Source organism: Styela clava, chromosome 13, assembly GCF_964204865.1.
Source record: "Styela clava chromosome 13, kaStyClav1.hap1.2, whole genome shotgun sequence".
In the NCBI taxonomy this organism is placed as follows: Eukaryota; Metazoa; Chordata; class Ascidiacea; order Stolidobranchia; family Styelidae; genus Styela; species Styela clava.
In genome coordinates this window covers 16,975,399-16,999,080 of record NC_135262.1, presented here as the reverse complement: position 1 = coordinate 16,999,080, position 23,682 = coordinate 16,975,399, and the positions used below count along the sequence as shown (strand labels likewise).

At 34.4% G+C, this 23,682-nt stretch overlaps 4 protein-coding genes across 6 annotated transcripts; 2 read left to right on the top strand and 2 right to left on the bottom strand.

Moving 5' to 3' along the window:
• Window positions 1–7,902: 7,902 nt before the first annotated feature.
• Window positions 7,903–12,370, bottom strand: LOC120332340 (endonuclease III-like protein 1). Of its 2 annotated transcripts, XM_078119629.1 has the most exons (6): window positions 12,352–12,370; window positions 10,593–12,038; window positions 9,919–10,089; window positions 9,386–9,545; window positions 8,772–8,877; window positions 7,903–8,293 (listed from the first exon to the last, which is right to left on the bottom strand). In XM_078119629.1, exons 2-6 carry the CDS (start codon window positions 10,956–10,958, stop codon window positions 8,143–8,145), a joined length of 954 nt encoding a protein of 317 aa, XP_077975755.1. In that variant the 5' UTR covers window positions 10,959–12,038; window positions 12,352–12,370; the 3' UTR covers window positions 7,903–8,142. The 2 variants fall into 2 exon arrangements, with proteins under 2 accessions (XP_077975755.1, XP_039255497.2); XM_039399563.2 differs by lacking the exon at window positions 12,352–12,370 and having other exon boundaries at window positions 10,593–12,179.
• Window positions 12,371–12,487: 117 nt separating this feature from the next.
• On the top strand, window positions 12,488–14,226 carry LOC120332341 (phosphomevalonate kinase-like). Its single transcript, XM_039399565.2, has one exon. The coding sequence runs from the start codon at window positions 13,426–13,428 to the stop codon at window positions 13,996–13,998; it is 573 nt and encodes a 190-aa protein (XP_039255499.2). The 5' UTR covers window positions 12,488–13,425; the 3' UTR covers window positions 13,999–14,226.
• On the top strand, window positions 14,220–19,517 carry LOC120332339 (solute carrier family 35 member F3-like). Of its 2 annotated transcripts, XM_039399562.2 has the most exons (8): window positions 14,220–14,322; window positions 14,593–14,727; window positions 15,212–15,413; window positions 15,823–16,042; window positions 16,359–16,490; window positions 17,286–17,475; window positions 17,630–17,719; window positions 18,967–19,517. In XM_039399562.2, exons 1-8 carry the CDS (start codon window positions 14,298–14,300, stop codon window positions 19,197–19,199), a joined length of 1,227 nt encoding a protein of 408 aa, XP_039255496.2. In that variant the 5' UTR covers window positions 14,220–14,297; the 3' UTR covers window positions 19,200–19,517. The 2 variants fall into 2 exon arrangements, with proteins under 2 accessions (XP_039255496.2, XP_077975754.1); XM_078119628.1 differs by lacking the exon at window positions 16,359–16,490.
• A 1,678-nt stretch (window positions 19,518–21,195) lies between these two features.
• LOC120332890 (polyubiquitin-like) lies at window positions 21,196–22,918 on the bottom strand. Its single transcript, XM_039400226.2, has 2 exons — window positions 22,533–22,918; window positions 21,196–21,506 (listed from the first exon to the last, which is right to left on the bottom strand). The coding sequence occupies exons 1-2, from the start codon at window positions 22,821–22,823 to the stop codon at window positions 21,285–21,287; spliced, it is 513 nt and encodes a 170-aa protein (XP_039256160.1). The 5' UTR covers window positions 22,824–22,918; the 3' UTR covers window positions 21,196–21,284.
• Between the last annotated feature and the right edge of the window lie 764 nt (window positions 22,919–23,682).

The following is a 23,682-nucleotide window of genomic DNA, read 5'->3' as shown; positions in this document are numbered from 1 at the left end:
GTGCGTGATGCCAAGAAAGTTCTGGATATCGCTTGAACATTCCGGCCATCGTCGGGTGCGGACCTGTCTGCTTGAAAAAACCAGAGAATGCTAAGCGCTGTATGTTTCGGTAGTTGTATCGCGTAATATCCACATGAGCAAGTCCACCGGAATTAAAGAAGTTTATGAATAAAAGATTGGATTTAAAGTTAAATGGTGGACAATCTGTTACGGATATATTGCGAGGTTTCGATCCTTTTATGAATCTAGTTGTGGATAATGGAACAGAACGCAGAAAAGATGGGACCACTGCACCTGTTGGAATGGTGATTGTTTGTGGAAATTCGATATTGACGTTGAAGGCATTGGAACGGATACAATGATTTTAAATTGAACTAATCGAAAACGACAAAAGAACCCGATCCCCAACCCATGATTTGTGCATAGACTGCTATGGGACATTCAATCTATTTACCGAGCTTGTTTTTTTAGAAACAATTTTTTGTCACTGTGTTATTTTTGCAATGGAATTGAACTAGATACTAGGCCTACAGCATCACCATTTTACGTCAGCGAGTGTTTTTTATTCCACTGTTATGGTATACATACACGTCTCACATTTTAAATTTAATTTAAAAGTATTGCCCGATTTTAAATCGTGTTTTTAATCATTGTGTTTTGACTGTTTTGGTGGACGGGCACGTACTTGTACGTTTTTAACTTTTTTATTAAGTTATGCCCGTCCTCCAGGTCCTCTGTATTTTGTTTGTCCGTTTGTTGTTGTTTTGTTTCGATCAGAGTGGCCAAATAAAAATGATTGATTGAACAATGTAGAGGTATTGATAGAGGCGAAGAATGGTTCCGGCAGGAGTAAATGAAAAAAGCTGTTTCTATACTCGTCAGATTCCCTTCCTGAACAAGAGTTTTCTGCTCTCATAAATTTTTTATATATATAATACGTATATTTTCTATACGTTGGATTTTCTTCATCGATTGAAAATATAAAACGAGTGGGGTGTAAGCGAAACATGTCGATAGCTGGTCATACAAGAGAGAGAGAGAGATTTATTTTCGTCAACCAGAAAAAAAAAAAAAAACACTGAGACAATAGCAACAATAAAAATGTATAGTTTTTCGGTATAGACTGGGGGGAGCGATACGACCATACGGTCATCAGAGTCAGCTCCCCCCATATTCACTGTTTTAATTATGCATATGAGAATTCTTGAAAATTGAAAAAAAAAAAAAAAAATTTTCTATTACAGAAGAAATACAGAAATAATACAGAAAATAATGACATCCTAAATAGATATCTAATATTGAGTTAGGTGGAATTTTTGTTCAACATGCCAGCTGATAACAAATCATGGGATATGTGCATTGGAGCTTGGAAGGAGCAGCGGTGTGGAAAACAGTTACAGAAAAGATTTGGAGAAGATTGAGAACCACTTCTGAAAATCATGATCACGAAAATTGGTCACGTCTGGGAAAATTTCACTTAGCAACTTATGCAAAAAATAAATAAAACTTTCACATTGTCAACGTCAAGTACATTCAAAAACCTAATGATGAACTTTTATGATGACAATTGTGAGAAAAGCTTTCATTGAAAGGCATGTGTTGGCAAGAAGAAAATTTATACACATCTGAGGAATGTTGGACTTGATAATGCGGAAGACTGAGTGCCCCCTATTATATATTCATAGGACATATATTTATAGGGAATGTCATAACTCGAACTATATCTATGTTTGCTGACTTAATGCTATGAGAAATATTTTTTGCTAATAAAAACTTGAGCCTTTGGGTGATGTATACAAGTCAGTCGAATTACTGGTCGTAGGGTCCGCATTGATAAAAATAGATTTGAGAGGAGTACTGGGAATAAAAATAATTACACTCCATCCTGGATCTAGTATAGTTGGGGTGTTCAAGAGGTTTTCAGCATGGTCATTATCAATGTAAATGTACCAATGCGGTGATCAAACTGACCTAATCACAATGAAGTATAGGAGGAAAATTTGTAAATATTAAAGCTCAATAAAGGCACTCAAAAGATCTCATTTATATAAATACAATATTCAAAAGAAATAATATAACAGTAATCAAACATATAGGATAATTCTTATATCATTTGGATAATTATGAAAGTGATGGACAACTAAGACAAGTACAGTATGATTAACGAATTAAACGGGTTAATAAATAGTTGATGGTTGAATGGAACAACATTGCACGCTATAAAGAAATATCAGGTTAGGAAAAACATGTCATTTAAGATTGCACACTGCAAGTTTAATTATATTTTAAATATTGCATAAACAGGTTGCATGAGTTCATTAAATTTTTAAGGTGGGGTCTTCTTATAGGCCATATTAACCCATGCATACTATAAGTAACAAGGAATTGTCACTGTATAATTTCAGTACCCATGTGACGAAGGAAGTGTGCATAATATTTTAGCAGTAGTATAGAGAGCACAGTAAATATAAATATAAATTGGTACAACATGAATAAATCACAAAAAATGAGATAATCAATAAAAACAGATTAGTGGTGTCATGATGTACAATACAGAATGAGTATGGGAGGAAAATTTGCAAAGATTGTAACAAAAAGAATGCATTCAATGGAACTCATCAATGTAAATAACAAAACATATATCAGAAATTTCCTAGTACAGTATGAGTTGTATTTGTTTCCAAATATTGGCATAGAGGGTAATAAATTAACCATGGTGCTATACAACTTATGACCCACAAAAAATTAAGGGCATCCACAATTTATGGTATCCACAGAAATATAGAACATATATGATAAATCCCCTAGTACAGTATGAGTTATATTTGTTTCCAAATATTGACATAGAGGGTAATAAATTTATCTTGGTGCTAGACAACATATGAGTTCTGACCCTCTAAAAATCAAGGACAGCATCAATTTATGGTATCCACAGGAACATATTATGATTAAATAGGTTAATAACAGTTGATGAAACAGCAAAGCAAAAATGCACACTATAATAGAACAGTTCAGGCAAATTGTGTTATTTAGGGCTACACACTATGACAAACAAACAGCAATTGATTCATAAAATAGTTGAGGGTTAGGTCTAATTGGCCATAAAACCAAATGCGGACTGTTGGTAATAATGCACAGAGTGTTTATTTCCAGACCCTTATGTTGCAAGAAAGGGTACACATATGTTAACAATAGTATATAGAGTACAGTAAAGATATATATATATATATTTATACAGCATAAGTAAGAATACTCAAATGATGGGGGTTGTTATTGAAAATGGAATTATGGTGACAATAATGTACAAATACAGAACAAGTATGAAACAAAAATTGCAAAGAGAAAGGCTCAAAGGAGGCTCTTGATGGAACTCAATTAAGTAAATGTAGTGTTTAGGGGAAATAATACAACAGTAACAGAACATTTATAAATGATTATTCCACATAATAATAACTATGCAAATGAAAAGCACGTATAGTATGAGCTATAATGGTTTCCAAATAATGGCATAGTGGGTAATAAATTGACCTAAGGGATAAATGGTGATGGGTTGTCAAAAACTGGATTCATAAACAATTTAGGGTATCCCTTGAAAAATATGCTTTCAGACAAAGATATCAGGGGTGTATTTGTTAGATTTAAAGATATAGTTAAAGAATATGCCATGTACACAAAAAACAGCATATATATGCAGACACAAATAATCAGATAAGTTGACAGTTGATAAAACAGCAAAACAAATTTGCACACTATAATAGAACAGTTCAGGCAAGATTTCTAGGGCTGTACATTAAAACAGACATACAGCATTGATCCATAACACAAAAATGAAGGTTAGGTCTTATTGGCCGTAATACCAAATACAGACTATTTTTTTTATTTGGCAGTTATATAGAGAGCAAAGTAACAATATTTATACAACACAAGTAAAAATAATGTAATTAATAACAACAATGAAAGGGTAGTTATTAAAATAGATTTGTGGTGACAATAATGCATGACACAGAATAAATGTGGGAGGATAATTTGCAAAGAATAAAACTCATTGGAGGCTTCCAATGGAACTAATTTATATAATTGCAATATTTAATAAGGGAGTTATACAACAGTAATAAAACATATATTTTACATAAGAATATCTATGCAGATCAAAAGCATGTATAGCTTGAAGTATATTGAGGAAAAAAAAAAAAAAAAAACTCAATTTATCAACAATTTACGGTATCGCTTGAAGTATATGGTTTCATTCACACAAGGATATTAGAGGGGATTTCGTTACTACTTATACAGTGGGTTTGAGGATATAGGTAAAACACGCATAAATTTGACGAGAATATAAAAATAAGATAGAGTATTAGACAAAACAGTTTTGTGGTGGCATGAATTGCAAAAATGCCTAATATGCTTTCCCAATGAGAGATCAAGATTTACCAAAGGTTTAGGAGGGATTATTATGAAGCTGTTAGTAACAGATTTCTATATTAGTATTTGTCAATGAGATGCTTCATATATTTAGACTTAAAACTGTTGTAGGATGATTCCCTGATGTCATCAGGAATATTGTTCCAAAGACAAGGACCTGTTATTTTTATAGAACTCCGAGCCGAGCTTGAATTTGTCCTTTTGACAAAAAATGCTCCTCTACCAGCCAACCGAGTATTATATCCATGAACATCGCTACAATTTGTAAAGTAGTTTTCAAACGCATCAGGCAGCATACCATTTTTAAAACAAAACATGATTTTGGCCACTTCCAAATTGTATACATCCATAAGTTTGAGGATGTTCATATGTTTGTAGATCGGACTTAAATTTTGTCGCAAACGTGTACTAGTCAATATTCTCAACGCACGATTTTGTAAAACACTGATTCGATTCAGATAAGTCTTAGAAGCAGAGCCCCATGCCACAATTCCATATTGAAGATGAGTGTAGAAAAGCGAAAAATAAACAGTTCTTAAAACTCTTTTAGGTACAAGATGTTTCAATTTGGTCATAGCACCAAGGGCTCTTGACAGCTTACGAGCGAGCTGATCAATGTGAATTTGCCAATTTAGTTTGTGATCTAGGTTGACTCCTAGGTACTTCACAGAATCATATGTAGTCAATATCGAATTATTTAGGGTAAATTTTGGAGTTATGTTAGAGGATTCAAGACTTTTGGCACAATTAATTAACAAGACTTGTGTCTTAGCAGGATTCACAGTAAGTTTGTTTAGAGTGAGCCAGTTAGAAATATTCAGCAAGTTTGCATTGACTTTATTTTCCAAGTCAGGCAGATTTTTTGCTGCAGACGTAGAACTTGTGTCATCAGCGAAAAGTTTTATTGAGGCATTGGTAGCGTTTACGATATCGTTAATATGTATTAAAAATAAAGTTGGTCCAAGAACCGACCCTTGCGGAACTCCAACTGAGACTTTTCCACTCAGTGAGGCAGAACCACCTAATGACACATATTGATTTCTGTCATGCAAATAACTCGCAAACAATTTATTCACAACTCCGCGAATACCATAGTGACTTAATTTGGTAATCAAAATGCTGTGATCGACAGTATCAAACGCTTTTTTAAGGTCCAGAAATACGCTACAACCTACTGAGCCTTCATCTATAATGTTATAGTACTGACTGACAATGTCTATTATTGCATGGGAAGTGCTATGTTCATTACGAAAACCAAACTGGTCATTATTTAGTACTGAATGTTTATCTAAGAAGGATTTTAATCTAACTAGTAATAATTTTTCAAAAAGAATAGCAAGACATGATAATATTGAAATAGGGCGATAATTTGATACTTCACACTTATTTCCAGATTTAAATACGGGCACAACTCTGGCTACTTTCAAATGGCAGGGAAAAATTCCTAGAGACATTGAAGCATTAAAAAGTCTACATAAAACAGGGCTAATGATATTTTTTAGAACTTTCAAAAGGTTGATTGGTATACGATCATGACCTTCTGCCTTACCATTAGTAAGAGAATTTATATGCGTTTCAATCTCAGAAGGAAGGGTGTCCTCCAGATACATAGATGACTTATTTGGCCGTTTTAAATAATTGAGAAAGTCGTGACTATTACTATTGATAAAAGATGAAGCAAGTGAGGGCCCAATTTGAGAAAAATAGCTATTGAACAAGTTACAAATATCAGTTTGGCTTTGAGTCGAATTGTTTTTGGCACTGTCAATAAGGGAGTTAGGGGTAAATTTCTTACATCCTTGATTAATAATGGAGTTAATGGTTCTCCAAGTCATTTTTATGTTTATCAAAACGTTTCGCATAGTAATCTTCTTTCGCATTGTTTTTAATACGAGTGAGGGCATTAGAATATTTTTTATATTGACGCTTTTCAGCATCGGTGCCATTCAAATAAAAAGATTTATGCATTTTATTCCTAATTTTTACAGAACGTAAAATACCAGGAGTAATCCAGGGTTTTCTTTTAAGCCGAATTTCTCTTCTGCTTATTTTTTTCAGAGGGGCATGTTTGTCAATCAGGTTCTTAAGTTTAGTCACAAATTCATCAAAAATCGTGTTCAAGTTATCGGCTCCAATTTCCTGGTGAAAAAGTTCATTAGAAAATACAATATGAGCCTCGTTCAAAAAGCGGTCAAGATTGAAGTGCTTCATATCACGTTTTAGTTCTCCAGCATGATTAGGGGGTGAATTTTCATACTCAACTTGACAAAAAATAGGATAGTGATCAGACAGACTATCATGTAATACTATAGAATTTATGTTTTTATCAATAATATTGGTGTACATGTGGTCAAGCAAATTCGCAGAGTTGCTGGTGACTCTTGTAGCGCGTGTGATCAATGGAATTGTGGCATGGGACCGTAGCATATCTAAGTATTGTTTTGTAAAATTATTATTTGCAAATAAATTAATATTTACATCTCCTACAATTAAAAACTTTTTTTTGCTGTTAGTTAAGTTATTCAAACTGTTTTGCAGCTTGCTAGAAAATTCATGGAAATTTGTATTCGGATGGCGGTAGAGAATACCAATAATTACGTTTGGCAGAATTGATGGGAATCTCAACCCACAGCTCCTCGCATCCATCAAGCTTCAGCTCATAATCATTAATAAATTTTGGACAGAAGTACGATTTCACATATAGTCCCACACCACCAGCATTGGTGTTCGTTGGTGTGTGATAAAAATCATACCCATCTATACTAATATTTGATACTGGGTCAGTTTTTAATTTTGTTTCTGAAATACCTATAAAAGAGGGGGCAGATTTTAAGTCAGATACAAGGGAATACAACTCATCTATATTTTTTTGGATAGACCTAATATTCAAGTGTGCTATTACTTTCGGTATATTATGCATTTCAGTTTCAATGATTTATAGACTCCACGAATGTATACACCACGTGTGTGGTTTCTGTTCATTTTATGAGCACTGTCTGTGATTTTTACCACTTTATTCTGTGTATTTTCACTGACATGTGAATGATGCAAGCACTTATTAGCAAAACGCTTGAAGTGCGATCGAAGAATATCTCACTTTTTCGCTAATAGACGAAATGGCGAGTCTCGACACGGGGCGCACACTGGACAGTTTATAAGATAACGGCCGCATGAATCACATGCTGTTAAAACACATGCTATTTCTTGAATTTTACAAAGATTCAGCCTGTGAAAATTCCCACAATCACATCACGATGGACAGACATTCTCCGGCTAGATTGCGGGGACACGCTTATCAACGATGTGATAGAAGACTAGGCTTGATCGCTGTGATTGAATACTATATCGATGAAGGGTATTTCGTTATACAATTAATACAGGCGGAGGCGAACTTGGAAGTTTCAACGCAAACAAAGTGATCCTTGATTTTTGGTCTGATATGAAGCCTTTTCACCCACTTGATAGAATAATCGACGTGAATCGTTCGCATTCAAGAGCCGTTGATCTTTTCAATAAACCTCATTTGCTTTGCACTTACGGTAGTATATCAGCAACAGATAATTTTCAGAAACAAAGAAAACAGTGCAAAGTTCAAATATGGCCTGTTAGGTCAGTGGAAATGTTGTGTGAGAAAATTGAAAATTTGGCAAAAAAGAAACAATAATGTGAAATATGACAGATAAAAAGGAAAAGGCGAAGATATACGCATTTATTTATAGTTCATAAATGCTCTCTTTTTAACTTTCTCGACTTTGCAGAAGAAGATGGACAAATATCTTTGTTGAGACAATCTGAACATCTAGGGTTGATTGGAAGACAAATTTGTTGACCAAAACCAACAAGTAACCAATTCACTTCTCTCCAGTATGACCTGAGAAACCAAATTATAAATTCACAGCATAATAAAAAGCAGTGGGATAGACTAAATTCAGCATTAGCCCCAATAAATATATAGAATTCACTCGATTTGATGACTAATCACAGTCATGACTACTGCATGTTCAAGTCATGTAGTCAACTAGGATAGAATTCACTTAATTATCCTGAGGTAGAGGAAAGACAATAATAAGGGCTCAATTATATGGCAAACCACAGACTCTTGTTTGGTTACCAGTAAGTGTCGGGTATGGGATTAGTTAGCCAGTTATTTGTTTCATATGCATTGACTGAATGGTGGCGGAGGAAGCCGTAACCGACCAGAAGCTATGTGAACCATCCTAATGTTTTTCAACGAAATGAAACCACAAATTAGTGTAGTATGACCCCCAGAAATACAATAACTTGGGTTTCGAACAGAATGTATTACAGGCATTGCCATACTTCACAATATCATTGGAAAATCAACTTACTGTGGAAGCCAATCCTCCAATTCTTTTCTAGTTTTTTCTGGTTCTGAAGTTTGTTTACGAACCCACTTGAGTCTGTTAGCAATACGATGAACATGAACATCAACACCTAAAAAATGAGCAGCAAAATTTATATCAGATAGTATTTGCTGGCAAAACGATTCATCTGTTCTATATATTAGGCCACCAGAATAATATGATTATAAACAGATATTTCTAACTTCTGAAGTCTATAAGGAAATAAATTGAATTGGCTGCCAAGTTTAAATATGATGGCTCACTTTATTCTATTATTATCTTGGTGACTCGTGCAAGCAGATCAGATTCTTATTTTGCAATTAGATGCTCCATTACTTCATTAATCAGACACATAAAGAAATAGGATTTCATATTTATCCTGGGGAATCTCGTCCGTTTTCCAGTCCGGTATAGAATTAGTTAACCAGTTATTTGTTTCAAATGCATGAACTTGAATGTAGAGAACGCTGGGGCCGACCCGCCCAGCAATCCTCTCACACATAAATAGCCTACACAGGATTCTAACCTGTGATCACATGAAAAGAAATCAAAGACAAGCGTATTCATGATGCTATGCCAACGCGGATAATAACACATACCTATCCCAACCACTTTATTCCATGCACACGTCATTGTAAGATAAGCCATCTTCGGTCCAACTCCTGGCAATTTAACTAAGTCTTCTACTGAGTTGGGAATGTCACAATCATATTCTTTTTTCAATACTTCTGCAGTTCTTTTCAGGTAAGATATTTTCTTCTGCAAAGACAATTTTTAACTTTGATGAACAACTTCTTATTTGCTATTAAATATGGGCTGCATTGCCTGCATATAGATAAAGTTTGCTAAATGCTTCAAGTGTTGTGTGAATGAATCAATTCAATTTCGATTGGAACTATAGCTAAGGAATAAGGAAGGTTTGAGAAACATGTGAAAGGAAATCTTAATGAAGGTTATCTTATTCACTTGTGGTCATAATGTTAGCTACAAACTTTGATATAAAGATTTGTTTACAAATATGACTATCCTGTTGCATCATCAGATAAACGAGCATGACTATGCAGGTGTCCAACATCATTTAGACACTTGGCTATATCATTTAGAAAATCTAACACAAAAAAACATTTATCACCTTCCAGAATCCTACTGGATATATAAGATCACCAAGTTTAGAATCTTGCATTTTTAAAACAGATTCAACAGATAAACCATGATCTATTAATCTCAGCATTGCAGCATGCGTCACATGATCTTTAGTTTGGCTTGACAACATCAATGATACGAGAAGATGAAACCTTTTATCCTGAAATGGAGTTTCGTACAAATTAATTGATGAATGGAGTATAGTATTTGAGTGAAGCCGATAAGTACAGATCAGTTTTCACATATTTTTGCAAAAATAATTTGTTACTGAATTCAAAGCATTTTATTAGATACGTTCACACCAACATGAGAAGTAGACCGAACAAGACCAATTTATGGTTGGTAGGAAAGTAAGGGTAACATCCCCAATATTTTTCCAATTTCATAGCATTGGTCAATCCCGGATTAGGAACACTCTGTGTTGGATCCTAGGGTTTGTTCGTTATCTCCTCCAACAACTACACGACTTTTACAGATACTAGGCTTTAAACCAGTACATAAACAATAAAGCACCAATAAAACACGACTCAGCAGATACATTACTGTTGCCAGTAATCAGATACAACAAAGTTGGGAATACCAAAATATGGAGTATAATTACACAAAATATGCAATGGAAGTTACCACACTTGGTACGATCACTTATTTAGCTATGTATCAGACCTTTTCTGAATAGTTCTCTCCTTTGCATTTTTCACATCCCATTGTGTCGATAGGTGCGTTTTTATCTTCTCTCATTTTTCTAATATTGTTCAATAACAACATCCAATTATTTGGTTCCCATTTGATTACAGGTTTAGGAAATTCGTCATTAAAGGAATCGATAACTTCTTGTTTGATCTCGATTTTTGTTTCTTTTTTTATTTTTCGTTTAGTTTGAACTTGGTCAGTATCAGAACAACTGTCTTTTTTCATTTTCTTGGCTTGAGAAATTCCATTGCTTTTTGGAGTTACATTTGCAGTGGCAGAATTTGCAGGTACAGTCAATACTCGAAACCGAGTGAAGTACGGGCTTCTTGTACCACTCATAATAATGTTAGCTAGGAAGACAACTGTATTAATATAACATGTATACTGATCATAGATACAAGAGATAAACCGGTGCAAAATAGTTGTCTGATGTTACCAAAATCATAATCATAAATAGACATATTTTTATAATCTATAGCGGGGGTGGGCAACCATTTTTTGCTCGCGTGCCCAAATCGGCTAAATTTAACGACAAAATTCTTCCGCGTGCCGACCAAAATTAAAAACAATGCTTTGTTACTTTTAAAACAAAAATACACAATAATAAACCTTTTAAACATGTAAGCTATAGACAGATTCACTATTCCAGTATTCGGGAAATTACAATTTATTTCAGTAAGTTAGCAAGTAACTCTAACCAACATGAGCTGTACAACTTCATAAATCAATCAGTAATGAAGAAAATGGTGGCACAGACGAACTATATATTACTTAACGATGAACCCCGCCCCACAATGAATGCTGTGTCTCGTCACAATTCATCAAGTGCTAACTCAGTTGTTATGTCATAATATATTTCTTTGTAGCCATATGTCATGAAAAGACAAAAATAGTTTAAAATTTTAAATGAATAACAGATTGTTAACAAACGATAATGAATAAACAAACACCGAGCTTCGTCAGTTAAATCAGAGCCTCGAAACTTTTTATCTGAAGTAGAATGATCTCGTTTCTGAGGCCTCGCTCGCATGCCAGGGGTTGCCCGCCCCTGATCTATAGGATTAGTAGAATCACTTATCAAATGCAGTAATAAACCGAGAATAACTTCAGAATTTGGTATAAAGCTGAAAACTTATAGTATAGTAAGTGCACGACCATAAAAAAACAATTAACAAAATGCAAACAGGACAGCATTATTTACAAATTAGAATTTGATGAACAAATCGTGCATTTTATTGTCCAATTTTGTTAAAGGAGATATTAATGATTGAAATTTGCAACATCTATATAGAGAAAGACTAATGCATTGCCAGAAACACCAATGATCTTCAGGATTGTAGGGTGTGAGGAATTTGGTGAAAATTTGCCTCAGTTACGGTAGCTCCTTTGTTTTGTAGCTTGCAAGCCATTTGATCAAGTCTGCAAGTGAACGGGCGAAAACAAATGAGAGTAGGCCTGAAGAAATACCGGTACCGTCGTCTATTGTACCACATAGTGAAAATTTTCGTTAGGAACTCAAGAGGCAAGATAGGTACCGCGTACCGGTACCAGTAGTCAAAATCAATTGGATCAATGCGGGTCGCTGCTTTTCCTTGCTTGAAAAATGAAACTTTCAGTATTATGTACAATTAATTGCAGGTGTACAAATAAAAGCCTAGTATAATATAAATTGAGAATATATGGAGTATGTTGAAAAGTTTTCAAAATAAACCCTAAACTAGCCAATACCTACTTTTCCATTCTCGACACCACGACGAGACTGGACGGACAATAACAATAATATAACCGGGGATTTCCCTTCTTGAGAGCACGTGCTCGGCGTGCGGATTCCTTTGAATTATAGGAACGTCATAGAATGGACGGCCGTGGAATCAGACGCGCCACCAGATATCATGCTGGAATATTCTACTGATCTATCATAGATCTTATCTGGTTGGCTATTGCTGTATTGGATGATGTGATTGTGCGGTGATCGTTTCCGGTACAGCCGTACGGTACCGGTACCGTACCTAGCTACCACGTTCAAGATTACAAATGCGAGTGTCTGAGTGTTGTGGATCTGTTGCTGAAGTGATAAGGACATCACCGATTTGTTTTTGACTATTGGGCAGTATGATTTATTTGTTAGTTACTGTGATAGGTTTGTTTTCGAAATGCAAAAATATATTGTTTGCTTTATATAGGGTTGCCAACCGTCCTTTATTTCAAAGGACAATCGTTTAATTAAGCTTTTCGGTCCTTGTCCTTTTTAGCATTTAGAAAAGATGCTAATTGTCCTTTATTCTTTCCTACGTCGTTTGGCCCGACAGTTATAGTACTGTGTTTGATATTGTTCCGTTCTTAAAAAATTGCCTTCATTTATGTATTTGCAAGCTTTAATTATACTTTTTAATTTCGCTTCGGTTCGGCTCAAATAGCCAAAGAAATAACAATTTTATTAACATTGTTTTGGTCAATGTTAAATAAATGAAAAACATGTGAAGATTGCTTTATTATATCTTTTTAGCATGTATATAATTTTTATTTCATTGTTTTATATTGTTCTTTCCTGCAAGTTACAAAATAAATGATGACGGTAATCTATGTCCTTTATTGAAACTTTCCATAGTTGGCAACCCTAGTTTTATATTACTGTATTACAGTACCTACCATACCGGTACCCGTACCGTACAGCAGTAGTCCATTATTACCATTTCTGCATTTCAGAAAACTACCGTACTGTATTCATGGGTACTTTTAGCATTTAAACAGCTGTGCGCTTGAGTATTTTAATACCAGTAAACATTCAAATAAAATCACATTCCGGATGATTGAACCAAAGAAAATTATAATTGTAAGTGGAAAACGAAAAAGTGGGAAAGATTGTTTCAGTGACTTGCTCTCTTCAAAAATTGGTTTTGAACATTGTGATATTATCAGACTGTCATCTCCATTGAAAGAACAATATGCAAAAATTCATAATCTTGATTTTACAAGACTATTGGATTCATCATCATATAAAGAAAAATATCGAGATGACATGATCAAATGGGGCGAAAGTGAAAGAAACAAAGATTCTGAAGTATTTTGCAGGCTCGCAACACAAATTGCTTCTAAACCAATCTGGATTGTGACTGATGCTAGAAGACCATCAGATATTGAATATTTCCAAAAATATTACAGAGAAAAAACTATTTTATTAAGAATTTCATGCTCTGATACAACTCGTATAAATCGAGGTTGGAAATTTGTGAGTGGTATTGATGATGCACCATCTGAATGTGCACTTGATAATGGAATAGAATGGGATTTTGTAGTACATAATGATGACAATAATAATGACACTAATGTTCATGCTATTTCTAACAAGATTCAAAAATTATTACATGTGCTTTTATAATGTGGTATTTCAAACACTAATGATTACACTTTGCTATTGTTAAAAAATAACAACATGACATTATGTTCTTATAGTGGCCATCAACAATTGTGTTATTCCAGGAACATTCTGTCTTCATTTATGCTAACAGAAGGAACAAATATTGTTATATCCTAAACAAATTTTATTTTATATATACAATCATACAAGTACTGCCTTTCTAAACTAACCACTTATCTTAACACACAGTTTATGTAGTTCTAGTGAAATATGCAATTTGACCAATCAACTCGTATAAAGTGTAATATACAATACATATTATGAAAAAGAATGGAGAAAGTAGATGTAAGGACATTTTATTTAATTATGGATAATATTTTATTATTGACATGTTCCATGATACTATCTTTCAAAATGTAAAACAATCGTCGTTTTGGTCAATGTTACCGAATTAAATTTTTTTAGTGCATTCTTATCTAAAGTCTTCGTCAAAATGAATACGTCGAACACTTATTGCTTTGCTATGAAGTCATAGAGAGAAGCATAAAAATTACATCAAATTTGTTATTATTTTCAAATGTAAAAAATTAAACTTCATTATATTAAATAACTTAGATGTGGTCCAGCAAAATTTAAATGACGCTATTCAAGTTCAACCAGAGAATTATTCTCCTATTGTGAATGAATCACTCATGGAAGAACCATTTGATAACCAAAATTGCAGAGAAAAGAGAAAGAAGATATTAGTAGGTAATAGATGACAATTTCATTTATGTGTAAACATGAATAGAATGAAGTTCATAGAATGTCAAGTGTTAGCATTCTATGGTAAAAGCTTTGGCAATCCATATGCCCGAGTCGCCAGTGGGCTGGGCACCTTCATCAACAGCCCTATGACATTTTCGGTAGCCTTCCAGGTCCTTATTGGTTTACTATAAAAACGACATAAGTAATGTGTGACATGCAACGCGTATATCTATCTAATGCTTGATAGTGAAATACAATTCATTTAACATATCTATGTTGATCTCGTAATCTACAAGAGGCTGTTTTTCACCATGCTCTATTTTGTTAGCGTTCCCTTTTCTTAGGATGAAATTGAAATCTAGTATAAGTTTATTTCTATCTTAATAACCAATGTAGATTGTTTTGAAAGATGATACACAATTCGGCTTATATAGTGTTTATTTACCGGTAATTTTCATGAAGTTCAAGTGTATTATGTGTTTTACAGGTTGTATAATCGTAATATTATTGGCGATATCCTGGGTCGGTGCTCAGCAATTTGCTCAGAATGCCATTCAACTTGCAAGTTTCGATGCACCATATTTTATGACGTGGTTTGGAACTTCATGGATGACTTTATGCTTTCCAATTTATTGTATATGTATTGCACTGAAATACAGAAATCGTCAAAAGATAATTGAAGTAATAAAGTAAGATTTTCAGGTTATAAGTTCATTATAAATTTTATTCAGCCTGACATATTTAAATTTTGTTTTGATGAAGTTATGAGCAAACATGGAATTAAACACTAACATTATGCTTTCAAATACCAGTATTTGAATGAAGTTGCCTTGTTTTTAATAACGATTTCAAAAACTTATTATGCTTATTTATTGTGAGTATGTAGATAGCTAATAGGAAATCAACTTGCAAAACCAATAAAAATTTGTTAAACAGGATTTCCTCATGCTATTTTGTAGCTTCTTGTTAAATTAAAATATGCTTATTAATCACTTCAATATTTGTGCAGCCTGAGAATGAAAATTGTGTCTAAAATCAAGAAATTTTTAAATCAAACATTTGTAATTGCCTCTACAACATCTATAATTTCTTTTTCAGAGAATCAGAAAAAGTATTCGAAACATCCAAAATCACAACTAAACAATTTTTTCTAAGAATTGTTCCAATGAATATATTATGGGTTGCAACAAATTATTTATACATGATTGCTTTAAAGTTCATTGCAGCAACTGATGCTTCTGCTATTTTTGCTTCAAATGTTGCTTTTGTTTATATGTTGTCCCTGTGCATACTCAAAGAGAAATTGTATGTGATCAGGGTAGGTATATTCTTTTGTAATTCTGAACCCGCATGTGCCGCTACTTTAAAGTAATCTTGCATATAAGCCGACCCCTTAAAAACGATGCATTCGTAAATATTCGCATATATTAAATGCGCAGATATACAGTAGATGAGATGAGATAATATTTTTCTTCAAAAACTGTATGATTTTTACTAGCTTTCTTTTATTTTTACTATCTTGGTAGTTGGAATTTTGATGTTGTCCACCCACACAATATTTATTTCCACTTTCTCATTAGAGAATTGAGATATGAACTATAGTTAAGATAACTACGGTACTATCTTTTCTGCAGATTTTGGCGTGCATTTTCTGTATTTCTGGTGTTGTGCTGTTCGGATATGCAGCAGGATTTGCTGGAGGTTCAAATTTATTAATTGGTGCCTTGATGGCCATTGCAACAGCTCTCGGAGCAGCTCTTTATAAGGTAGAAAACTTTTGAGATAACAATTTAGTACAATGTGCCAATTATCTTCACACAGATTTTTCAATTGAGAGAAATTTTTCCCAACATGTTCAATAATGTACAGTTCCAGTCATTATTGCCCAATCATTTCTGTGTCTTTGTATGGATTTTTTATATTGTAGAATTTTTTGTTTTTATTTTTTTGTTGTTACGTTGCTGCTTGAACGCTATAGCTTGTAGACCAGGGGTCGGCAGACTATGGCCCGTGGGCCAGATGCCGCCCGCGAAACAATATAATCCGGCCCATGAAATGCCGCCCGCGAAACAATATAATCCGGCCCGCGACGCTTCACTGAATTATATTAACAAAACAACTGTATTGATGATTATATTCTTTAGGTAACAGAATTTGTTTAGAGACAGTAAATTATATTATAACCTGACAATTATATAATTCACAATCACTCGTTTAATGAGCCTATAAATTGATTATAATCAGACAAATGGCAACAGTATGTAAAAAAGTTGATGCTGAGTGCAAATGCTTTAATGGCGCAAAAAATATTCAAATGATCAGTCTTTGCACGCTGCTTGAAATTTAACTGAAATCTGTGTGAAAAAATGTGATTCATTGGCCATTCCTTCGGTTTTTAACTTTCTAAAAATATGTGTGGCCCGCCAATGACTTACAACCTTTAATTTTGGCCCGCGAACGACAAAAGTTTGCCGACCCCTGTTATAGACCAATATGGTGCTTTTTCTTTGGTTGAAACTGGTAGTGACTGAAAAAATAATATTGATAACATGTATTTTTAGGTCATTTTCAAAGTTTGGGTTGGTGCTGCAACTCTGGGACAAGTCTCACTTTTTCTCACATATCTCGGAATCAGTAATATTTTTCTTATGTGGACAATATTTATCACTTTATATTTCACCAATGTTGAACATTTCACGGGAGATAACATTCCTTGGAATCCTTTGATCGCATCTTCGTTTTTAGGATTAGGTTAGTAAATTTTTAAAAGATATATTATCTTAAGTTACAATACTTTAATGCAATGTGATAACAGCTTCAAGTGTGAATTTTAGCATAAAATATAAATTTATGTTCTTTATTCACTAATTAATTAATTTAACATAATGTTTTGCTCTTCATTCAGTTTTCAACTATGTTTTAAGTTTTGGAGTTGCCTATACTTATCCTCTCTTCATATCAATTGCTTTGATGCTTGGAGTTCCGCTAAATGCAGGTAAAGTTAGTATAGGATTTTCCGAAGGAGAGAAAAAGGGGTTAAGATGACTTACCAGTCACAGCCTCTCCCGTCTGGTTATCAGTCTATGTCAGGTATGAGATTAGTTATTTTTTAATGCATGGACTTGATGGTGGAGGAAGCGGTAAACGACCAGCGGTTATGTTTACCACCCGACAGCAGCGAGTAGTCCAGCAATCCTCCTGAACATGATTATCCCCCATGAGCTTCAAACCTGCAGGCTAAGCAGAGTTGCGGTGCCAAGAATATTCCTAACGCTTTGCACGATGTGCCAACTTGCAGCCGCCGAGCAGTTACTGATCAGCGGTGAGGTGAAATGTAAGTATTCCAGTACCCCTCGGCCACATAAATATTTGTAACTACTTAGGCTAGGAATATACTTCCTGAAATTTTATCGCAGACTTAAGGAATTTTTCTAACGGTGATATCTTAAAAATAACCATTGGCGCAGATTTGTCAAATTCGAATCAAATCAAGATATAATCGAGCACTTTGGCACACATTTTTATGTTCGCGGATTGACGTGGTAATTTGTGTAGTAATGCTTTCATTTTGACGACGCTACCGCATGTTAAATTAAGCACAATTAAATTAATAAACCTAGACGGTTTGAATATGCCCGTATCGGTCATGGACTGACTTTTGCTAGGACTGTTTCAAAAGCCGTTCCGCGAAAATTTCGGGACGATGAAGATGTATTTTCGATATACAAATGTACTTTATATTGCAGATGTTTTTTTAACGGCCATAACGAATTCACTGGGACGCAAAAATACCTATCTAAATTAACTATATTCGGGCAATTCAAAGCACATTATTATTTTCACAGATTGGCGTAATATCTTAGTGATGTTTATGTTTTGTCGTAAGTCGGCGCAACCACGAGTTATGTTAAAATCAATTAAATTTATATAAAAAGACATTTTAAAATCATGCAGGATGGATATTTTACGCGGCGGAAAAGTCATTGAACGTTAAAAATGCCGGCTCTTTTAACGAACGCGTAATCGCGGCTACCTTTTCAGAATCTGTGGCATGAGAGTTTCCGAGTCCGATTATCGGTGTTCCAAAAAGTATGAAAAACAAGCGGGTTACTTCGAAGTTAAACGAAAAGCAATGTTCATTTTAATCGTTTTTTTTGCAATAAATAGCTGCTTATAATAAATACATACATGCGGTTTAACATGCTAATCCAGGCAAACAACCTAGTTTAATTTTATTTACAGTTGTAGATGTTGCTGTTAGAGGAGTCACGTTTAATGCCACACGTGTTCTTGCTGCTTCTCTGGTGTTACTTGGATTTGCCATCATGCTGTTACCTGATCATTTCAACAATCCAATCCATGATGTGTTTTTGTGCAAGTTCCCAAGAAAAAGGAATGTTAGCAAAAATAATATACCAAAGAATTCTGATGAAGTTGATTCACAGAATAAACCCCTTATTGACAATGATACTTGATATATACGTATATATGTTGATAGCAGTTCTGATCCTAAAAACAACTTATGATCAAGTATGATCGCTCATCTGTCACATTAATCGGCGGATGTTTCTTTTGGAATCTCTTCATTAGTACTTAAATTCAAAGTGCAATATTCATTCTACGTTCCATTGATTGAGATTGATCCATTGAGATCTTTACCAGTTTTATGAAAATTATATACATGTTTATATTGATGAACGATTTTACATTTTTATATATTGCAATCAGAGCCATTCATGCGCTAGTGTTTTTTCTTTATAAATCATGTATTAAATGAATGAATTCAAATACAAGTGTTTTTTATCTTAAGCATTTATATTGATAATGAGTACTGTGAGATTTCTTTTCTTGAGTAAAGCCAGTATGCTAATATAAAGCATAAGAATCCACTCAAATTCATTTCGACACTTATACAGTGGACAGGAACAACTTTATTCTGGTTGTTTGTGAAAAGTTTTAACCGTTGGTCTCTTTAGGTGAGACTTTGATTGTCCACAATCTACATTATCTCACGGAAGGCAGAAAATATAAAGAAGATATAAGCATGAATGTCTCAAAATGTCGTGTCGCAACTGTTTAACACTTGCCTTCTGCGATTTGCCCCGCACTTTGTCCCCTGTGCTGTTTATTCCACTCGTAAGTGTTGTGTGACACGCGAGGACAAGTGTGCGACGCGACATTTTAGAGACGTCCTAGCTAAGGCATGCACAAAATCACAGCACTACCGTTTCACTAGTCACCACTCATCACCGACAAAGAAATGGCATACCGTTACAATACTTGTTCACTGGTAAAGCGATCGGTTTCGTAAACTAATAATCGGTAGTGAAATAGAAATAAATTTATCAGAAGATATGCCAAGCTATTTATGATGGAGTCTTCTAATGCCAAATTCGTAGGCTAGACCTCTTCACTCGCCGAATTATAGTCCAAATTGTTACTTATCGATCTTAAGATAGGTAAGTGTGTTGATAGGTATTTTTACTTATCGATCTTAAGATCGGTGAGTATGTTGATAGGTGTTTGTCTGTCTGTTAGATGCACGCGATATCTCACGAAAGCGGGGTTGAATCTGCTCCAAATTGCTTGTGTATTCATCATAGCTCGGACCAGAAGCCTATTGATTTTGGATGAATTACGTCGTATAATTAGCGAGGTATTAATTAATTAGTGATGGGACACGCGGTGTCATTATAGAGTCAGAGTGAATGAATGGAGGATCCCCTAACTTTCGATCGATAAGTCTTCGGTCTCCGAGCGATATCCTCGCACTAGTTATAAGTCGAAGTGGGCGAAAACGCCCCCCAGACTCCCCAAGAAGTAAACGGTTCTTAGAGTAAAATCCTGCAAATAATATCTAAGCTTACCCAGGATCCCTACAGTTCTTGATAGTTTTCGATGCGATTCAGTAGTGTGGGTTTTCCGAGTCTCGCGAAAGATGTTATAGTAGTAAAGAATGATATTGGAAGATACATTCTCAAAATTTATTAAACCTATCTTTCCGGCGAGACGAAATCAATTAATAAACTATTCATCATCCTTTTAAACGCGGAATCGACACAGTCTGGGTTTAGTATTGAGGCGATTTTCCTTATTTTAGTTCGATTACGAGTTCGGGCACTGTCTGTGTTAGCCAAGTGAATATACCCCTGCCCATAGGTTTCGGTCCCATTACACAACTTGATGTAAAGTAGGCGAAAAAAATTAGTTACCTCCGTATTGGTACACACACTTCTGGAGCGCCGTTGAATTAAATTAATATTGGAGTTTATTAGAATTCTTTGTTTTGCAGAAATCATAAGGTTAATTATCATTTCTAATTTGAATAATGAATGTTTTGATCGATGTTTCTAGAAAACGTAAATATATTTTGTGATTTACGTCCTTGGCGACGCTGCAAGTTGATTTAAAACTATATATACTTTATATATCTCCATGCCAAGAATTACAGTTCCACCCGAAAAATTATTCATTCCATAGCTTATATTCCATGCTTAATAAATTTTACGATAAACAGTATTCATGTGAAATTCCTTCTGACACAATTATACATAATAGTTTTAGCACAACACTCTCACAAATAGCTTGAGCACTGAACCATTTACGATGCCAGCATCATTTATGGTCTCTGCATCATTCAAAACGGTATCATCAAAAACTAATATGTGGTTCACGGTAGATATTCCTTCTTGGTTCAAAATTTCAGTCTTCAATTCTGCAATTGTGTCTGATGGTGTAACAATAAGTTGGAACGTCGATTTAGTAAAGTAGTCCACCGTGATCTGTGAAAATATAACACTGCTTAAATTTTTATATTATTTCCGGAATAAAAGGAACTCGACAAGAGTGAATATTCATATGAGAAATTGAACCCTGGTTTAAGTTGGGTATTCTATGAATAGCAGAGGCGTATTTACCAGGAGGCAAGGGAGGCTGAAGCATGAGGGTCCTCGACATTCAACTTTGAACTTAATTCAGTTTTAAGTCGTTTCTGAATTGTAAAAGATTGTTCCAGAATAAAGCCGGTGTGAAACGTTAAAAACTGGTATTTGCTTAATTTTGTAATTAGGTTGATATCATTTTTACCCGATTATTTCAAAAAATGAAATGATATTTTTATAAATTACTGATGTTTTATTTAACAGTAATTGGGCCCCCCTCTGTCCGCGATCATTAAACGGGTATTGGCTTTCTGGTGACATGATATTTTTTTTTATAGCCCTAATTTTTCTCAGTGTTTTTAAATTCGACTTTGTATCAAATATACTCTGATGATTAGCGTAATATCTTGTCATAAAATTTCGCATTTCTCGAAATTTCAAATTTAGTTTATGACGACATATATATATATACATAACAACCCCCCCCCCCCCCCCCCAAAAAAAAAAGCCTATTATGAGGCCACAATTTTTATGTCGTCATTGTTGAAGAGGGGCCTCACAAATAGCAAAGCCTAGGGCAGGTATGACGAACCACTGATCTACGGGTCACAAAAAGGACCCACCGACTGTACCTGTGTAGCCAATTAGTTCTTATGTAACTACAAAACTACACCAAATTGGCTATTATCTCAATAAGGGTAATTATGTACATCGTACGGATGGGAACTTGGATATAATTATTTCACTCAGTGCCAAAGGTTTTGAGAATAAAAAATTTTAATTTGATAATGACTGGGTGGAACATGTTATGTTTCTTAAACTGGTGTAATTTGTTTGCTACGAAAGTTTTCGAATTTTGGGGAAAATTAACTTTGTTTTGATGATTTCAACATGAAATGGGGTACATTTGGGGGTTAGTTGCTATACCTGTATCGTTCCGGATAATCGTAGGATTAAATGCAAGATTGCTCCGTTTTGAATTCCATAATCGTCCAATGTTCTTCCATCCTCAAGCTGTTTACCCGCATATATAAATCTTTGTTGGTGAACTGGAGTACCTTCTTTCTCCAAAATCTGCTGTTTCAAAGATTCTATTGTGTCAGTTCCATCCACTTCTAAAGTGATGGTTTTACCTGTGAGAGTCCTAACGAACACCTGATATCCCAAAACTGTCGCAAACGTGCCATAAGACATAAACGCAAATAAAAATAATCTCATTGTTCCTGCTGATTTTAAGGTTTAAAATATACGAACTGCATTTACACAAAAGTTCCAGAATGTTTTTTTTTAGCTTCCTCTTATACACCTGTATATGGGCCCACACATGCGTGATTAACAGCGAGATAGCACTCTTGGTTCATTCATTATTCGTACCGGATTAGGATATGATTAAGTGAACGGATTTAGCCTACATTGAGGAAAATGACTTCATCTGATGGCAATTCCGGTAAATAAATCAGGGCTAGTGATAAGACATTCTCGATATCGATTCATAGTTTATCCCACACAGCAAAATATTGTGTGTTGTCAAATCATTAGCCCATAAACCATAATACAGCAAGAGAACGCCAAAGATATCTTATATTCAATTTAGACTGAAGGTAAAATGATGATCGAATAAATATCCTAGACAACTAATGATCAAATATGACAATCGGTGAATAATGAAACGGAATCGCATAAAACAGCGGCGTATCGGCATAAATGACGCTCATGGCAAAGTTAAAAAAATGCGCCCCTACTTTGATAGTTTCTTTTTCCTGTTCAAATTAAATTGTATTTCCTTAATTACGAAATATAATAACGTAACAAGCCATTTTATATAGACAATAAACAAGCAACAAAAAATTTGAATGGCAGAATTTGCAAAGTCATCCGGAGAATGGGAAATATATTTTCATCTTCATATTCGACTATGAATGTAAGAATACCTGCAGGCCACAATAACCGCTAATTACACGATTATTTTTAGATAAAAAAAAGGTCTAGGACTGTTCTGAAAATATTTTGAACCAAGCTTGGTCATTTTTGCTCTCATTTTATTTGAAAAAATATGTTATCCAGTATTTTTTATCAA

Bases quoted from the DNA above. Each gene is read 5' to 3' on its own strand.
- LOC120332340 (XM_078119629.1), bottom strand. From the start codon at position 10,958: ATGAGTGGTACAAGAAGCCCGTACTTCACTCGGTTTCGAGTATTGACT. The intron at 9,546-9,918 runs GTGATAAATGTT...TTGTCTTTGCAG, and splicing joins ATCCAGTAGGATTCTGGAAG to AAGAAAATATCTTACCTGAA. The intron at 8,878-9,385 runs GTATGTGTTATT...CTCATTTTTTAG, and splicing joins GAATAAAGTGGTTGGGATAG to GTGTTGATGTTCATGTTCAT.
- LOC120332341 (XM_039399565.2), top strand. From the start codon at position 13,426: ATGATTGAACCAAAGAAAATTATAATTGTAAGTGGAAAACGAAAAAGT.
- LOC120332339 (XM_039399562.2), top strand. From the start codon at position 14,298: ATGAAAAAGAATGGAGAAAGTAGAT. The intron at 15,414-15,822 runs GTAAGATTTTCA...TTTCTTTTTCAG, and splicing joins AAGATAATTGAAGTAATAAA to AGAATCAGAAAAAGTATTCG. The intron at 17,720-18,966 runs GTAAAGTTAGTA...TTTTATTTACAG, and splicing joins TGGAGTTCCGCTAAATGCAG to TTGTAGATGTTGCTGTTAGA.
- LOC120332890 (XM_039400226.2), bottom strand. From the start codon at position 22,823: ATGAGATTATTTTTATTTGCGTTTATGTCTTATGGCACGTTTGCGACA. The intron at 21,507-22,532 runs GTATAGCAACTA...ATATTTTCACAG, and splicing joins GATTATCCGGAACGATACAG to ATCACGGTGGACTACTTTAC.